Raw genomic sequence first — 6000 nt, 5'->3', positions numbered from 1 at the left:
CTAATCCAAATTTTAACCTTACATAAAGCATTACTCTAACGTTAGACCAGAGTTTGACAAAAACCGTGTCCATAATTCAAACCCAAACCCTAACAATTTTCTTAAACCATAGTTTTTTGGTTGTTTTTTTTCTAACTAATAAATCTGACTCAAATACGAATAATACACATCATACCCCAGCCCTTACCCTACCTTTAATTCTAGTCATAACCCTAACCCAACACCCAACCCTAAAATTACCTCCATCCGATTGCAGCGATAAACAAACCAACTGCACCATCACCAGATGCTATTTCAAACACCTGCAACTTGCCTAAACAAACAAAAGCAAATAAACATACCAACAAAGACACTTGATATTTTATATCTCCCCCCCCCCCCCCGCCCCCGCACACCTTGATATCAAGATTTCTCTCATTGTTTAACTCCTTCCACATCAAACCAATTACCTACAACCCACACACCAATTCTTAATTAACCTTCAGACGTATTAAAAAAAAAAACTCATTAGGTTTAGATAACCCGAGTTGTTATTTTAATGTTTTAAACTTGAAACTTCCGCTCTTATTTTTATTGTGTTTTCTGTCGTGTCTTAATATTATATCTCCTATACTTGTTGAATACAACGACTCGATAGGGTAAAAAAAAAAGAAAAGAAAAACGGCATTATTTTGTAATTAAATACTAGCTCTAAAGTTTTAATTTAATTATCAGCTTAACTCTAAAAGTATAGTATTTTCAAAACTATCTTCTGTTAACCATATTCCATCGAATCCAAATCGGGTTCATTTTAATTAGTTAACTTCGATTAACTTGATATGTTTATCACAGCATTAATTACGATTGTGTTATTTTCGAAAAAGTAAATTTAAAAAAACAAAAAAAAAACGAGAAACATTATGAAATAGCTTCCAATTTGAAAATTAAATAACTGTTTCTAGTATAGATGAGCTTTTGGCTGGTTTAATATATTCTTTGTTTTTATAAATGTGTGTTTAATAGAAAAAGATTTCATCAACAATATTTCTACACAAGGGAGGATCATGGTCTTAATAGAGAGAGAAAGATAATTCATAAATCTATCGGACTTATTTAGGCACGTGATAACTAAGTTACCAGTGAAACCGTTTTTTTTTAACCAAGCTAAAATATCACGTGACCGGGTACACTCCCCTGATTCGTGGCTTCTTACGTCACAAGCGACCAGACGTTGAAAGAGTGTGACAAAAATAATCGGAGTGGTCGTCTGCTTTGAGTTTGCAGAGATAGATCTACGGCACTCTGGAATAGTAATTGGTTCAACTATTTAATTTTTTTATCAAACACAGAAAAAAAAATTGTTTATTTTTAATGAAATCGTCGTTTCGAGATTCGGTTGGATTTTAAAAATTTTCAAATTCCGGAAAAACTGATCCGTGACGTCAGGGTCCACAACCCTGGATCAGAACAGCAGACACACTGGCGCACACAACACCCAACCGAGCGTCCTTGTTGCCATGGTTGCAGCTCCTATGGATTATACTTCTCACCTCAGACATCACCACTGGAGATGACTATACCTTCGAGAGGAAAGATTGGTAAGCCTTGTTTTTAAAAAGTGTTTCGGAGTTCGAACTTAGTAGATGAATACGTTTTAGTCTTGTTTTGAGTTTTATTAAACTGATAAGTCAAACGAAGATGATTCATGCGTATTTTAAGTTACTCGAAGTTCGACCTTTTAGGGTTAAAAATTTGGAATGTTGAAGTTGTTCCTCCCCCCCCCCCTAAAAAATAAAAAAAAAATGCTTAAAATTTCATTTAAAGTTTCTTTATTTGATTAGAACCAGACTTAAAGACACATTTTGGCTTCGTTTTCAATTCATCATCTACAGTCTACGTCTTTTATCTTTATAAATTATACACTCTGCAATTCCTGACCCACCCATGACCCACACAGCGGTTACTGATTCCCTAACCCACCTCATGACCCACCCTTCACATACTACTAAACTCACCTCATGACCCACCCCTGACACCACGTTATGTCCCACCTCATGACCCACCCCTGACCCACCTCATGACCCACCCTTCACATACCCCTAAACTCAAGTCATAACCCACCCCTGGCGACTACGTTATGACCCACCCTTGACCCACCTCATGACCCACCTCATGACCCACCTTATGACCCACCTCATGACCTACCTTATGACCCACCCCTGACCCACCTCATGACCTACCTTATGACCCACCCCTGACCCACCTCATGACCTACCTTATGACCCACCCCTGACCCACCTCATGACCCACCTTAGGACCCACCCCTGACCCACCTCATGACCTACTTTATGACCCACCCCTGACCCACCTCATGACCCACCTTAGGACCCACCCCTGACCCACCTCATGACCTACCTTATGACCCACCCCTGACCCACCTCATGACCTACCTTATGACCCACCCCTGACCCACCTCATGACCCACCTTAGGACCCACCTTAGGACCCACCCCTGACCCACCTCATGACCCACTCCTGACCCACCTCATAACCCACCCTTCACATACCCATAAACTCACCTCATGACCCACCCCTGACACCACATTATGACCACCCCTGACCCACCCCTGACCCACCTCATGACCCACCCCTGACCCACCTCATGACCCACCCCTGACCCACCTCATGACCCACCCCTGACCCACCTCGTGACCCACCCCTAATGCTAATGTTACCCGTGTAGCTCGAACTACCAACAGGAGCCAGGCTACCCAAACAAGCTCTAAATATTTGAATATTATTTACAAAATCTGGCGTCTCCAACTTCACCCCCCCCACCCAACTCCTAAATTTTCATCATATTCCTTATCTTCTCCACCTTATCTAGAAGCTAATCCAGAAACTCAACATAAAAAAAAATAAATACCAGATAGTAACTATTACTTGAACGGTGTACCTGTACTACTAAAAGGTTTTATTGTCTCAAGCAGCGAAAATCTCGTTTATTTGTCTCAGCTCTTTATAGTACCTTCCTAGCCCACCATGCTACTAGCATTTGAGGTTACCTGTAGACACACAGAAATGGGGCTAACGGGATTAAACATAGGTCTTCAAGGATTGCGAATTAAATATATATATATATATATATATATATATATATATATATATATATATATATATATATATATATATATATATATATATATATATATATATATATATATATATATATATATATATATATATATATATATAATTTATATACACGCCTTAACAAACAACACACACGCACTCAAACAAAACGCATATGTAACAAATATAAAAATATTCCATCAAATTTGGCTTACATCTGAATAACAAGATAGTGATGTGTTTGCCCGGTAGTCACAGTGGTAGAAGAAGCAACCATCTGCAGACTGAGAACACTGTCTCGCTCAAGTACCATAAGCGGGACTTTGTATCTGTTCTGTTTGATGCACACAAAAAATATTTTTTTTAATACCATTTAATTTCAACTCATATCCAAAATCTAAGGAAAAGAAAAGTTATTTGTTTGAAATTTGTTCTTTTCTTATATCCTTGAGATTTCTAAATTTTCTTGAAATAACAAGGTGATAGTCTTAGTTTTAATACTGTATACAGAAAAAGACACACTTCACTATAGCAAATACAATTTTCAGATTACATATGTTTCTATATAACATACTGTGCGAAAGGGGTATGTAGAGTGGGAGGGGGCAGGGGGACACCAGCCACTAAGCTACAAGGCCCATAAGCTTTATTTATAACACTAAGACAACCTGTCTTAAAAAGCTGACTACTTCCCTCCCTTTTGTTTGTCTGGAGTTGCTAAAAATTATAGCCGCTAGCCCAACGTGTTAAAAAAAAAAAAACTACAGCAAAGAAAGCCTTAGTTTTCTTTTCTCGCTGTTCGGCATGAATTGTTTAAATATAGTGTTAGGGGGACAAAAAAAGGGAACGAACTGTTGATAGACAATTTTCGAATTGTAAACAAAGTGTTCAAATACGAGGGGCGTAGTGTTTAAGCGTTGGGGGAGGTGTGAAAAGACTTGTTACACGTACATTTTAGATTTGGCGACTGTGTAGTTTTAGGTTGGCGAGTGTGTAGTTTTAGGTTTGTGTAGTTTTAGGTTTGTGTAGTTTTAGGTTGGCGACTTTTTAGTTTTAGGTTGGCGACTGTGTAGTTTTAGGTTGGCGACTGTGTAGTTTTAGGTTGGCGAGTGTGTAGTTTTAGGTTTGTGTAGTTTTAGGTTTGTGTAGTTTTAGGTTGGCGACTTTTTAGTTTTAGGTTGGCGACCGTATATTTTTAGGTTGGCGACTGTGTAATCTTAGGTTGGCGACTGTGTCGTAAATGACCTTGAACACGAAGACCTGCCACCCCGTGTTAGCGTGTATCACCTTATGTCACCATATGTCACCATATGTCACCATATCTCAAGACAGACGTGAAATCCAGTGCATAGGCACCAGTATCATGGGAAGAAGAATTTACTCAACATAAAAATTCTTCAGATATATATCAGTGTATGTATGTAGTATACACACACACACACACTAATATATATATATATATATATATATATATATATATATATATATATATATATATATATATATATATATATATATACATATATATATATATGTTTGAACCTAGCTTGTACTAGGAATCTACAATATTTTGCACTATTTGTTTCGCTTTTTTAACCTAAGTTTTAAAATTTAAGAAAAAAAGCTTTAAATTGTATCACTGCGAATATTTTTATTTTGAAAAAAAAATAAAGAGATAAACCGATACCATTTTATGCATGTTATTTAAAACGTTAAAAAAAGTTATTATTAGTTAAACGCGTTATAAAATCCATTGCGCGGCCATTTTGTTTCCCTATTCCCCTCCCTATCTCTATCACCCCCTTCAGTAATCGGTAACACAAGAGGGTTAAAGGGTTTCACCCAAGTTTGGGTTAAGTGCTCTCCGTGTTGGAGCACTCAACGGGTGCTCGTTGATTGCTCGCCCCTCCACGACACCAAAACCTAGTTGCGTCCCTTGTTGCTTTCAGTACGCCGAGTAGCTGCCCTTGTTTCGTTTAGTGCAAGGTAAATATATTTTTCCAGGATTTTTTTTTTAAATTTTTTTTTTTAGTTCAAATGAAAGATGTACATCTGGCTAATACGTTGATGTATTTGTTGCGAGTTAATGCAAGTAAAATAGATCGTGACGATGCAGCAATGATATAGAAACATATACTTTAATGCTTCGTGCTTTATTTACACGTTGATAACGAGATCGTATTCATGTACATAAATATACGTCAATGTATAAAGTCATAAAATGAACGTTAGCTTCATAGAATCAACGATACTTGAATGTATAAAGTTATATATTAAACATAAGCTACGTAAAATTAACGATACTTGAATGTATAAAGTTATATATTAAACTTAAACATAAGCTGCATAAAATTAAAGACGTGAATGTATAAAGTTTTATATAAAAATATATAAACTTATATATGTATAAAGTTATATATTAAACATAAGCTACGTAAAATTAACGATACATACGATCACCAACACGACGTCTTAAAATACATTAGTGTTGCTGCTGATGCTACTCTACTGCTAACACTGGCTCTACATCCTTATCCCTAGCAACTGTAACCTTTACCCTATCCTTAACCATGATCATCTCTCTAGTAATAAACATTATCCATTGTAATTACCATGACATAATAACTCCGGTAAAAGAAACAACGATACTGACTTCGGTTTTTTTTATTACTGTGCTGGGATGCATAGAACAAAATTAACATAATAAATGTCTTGGAGTAATTTACCATCATAGCTTGCGTATTAATATGCTACGTGTAATTCTTTTATAGAAAATGTGCTTTATTTTTCTGTGCATCTGAACTACCTCTATAAAAGTCGTATAATTGTCGTTACTTATACTCGACCATTAGAAAATATGTTTCCTGGTCGTTTTTCGGTAATGTTGGAT

At 36.5% G+C, this 6000-nt stretch overlaps 1 protein-coding gene across 1 annotated transcript in view; it reads left to right on the top strand.

Moving 5' to 3' along the window:
- Positions 1 to 1419: 1419 nt before the first annotated feature.
- LOC131949945 (inactive tyrosine-protein kinase transmembrane receptor ROR1) overlaps positions 1420 to 6000 on the top strand; it is a gene marked incomplete at its 5' end in the record, with an annotated part of 115478 nt that continues 110897 nt past the window's right edge. Inside the window, one exon of the mRNA XM_059311907.1 lies at positions 1420 to 1577. Coding sequence (XP_059167890.1) covers positions 1420 to 1577 — 158 coding nt within the window. The remainder of the gene's footprint in view (positions 1578 to 6000) is intronic.

Source organism: Physella acuta, unplaced genomic scaffold (genome assembly GCF_028476545.2).
Source record: "Physella acuta isolate Inbredline_101_S28 unplaced genomic scaffold, ASM2847654v3 ptg000720l, whole genome shotgun sequence".
NCBI lineage: Eukaryota > Metazoa > Mollusca > Gastropoda > Physidae > Physella > Physella acuta.
The sequence above is the reverse complement of the archived record's forward strand: the minus strand, read 5'-3'. Positions and strand labels throughout refer to the sequence as shown.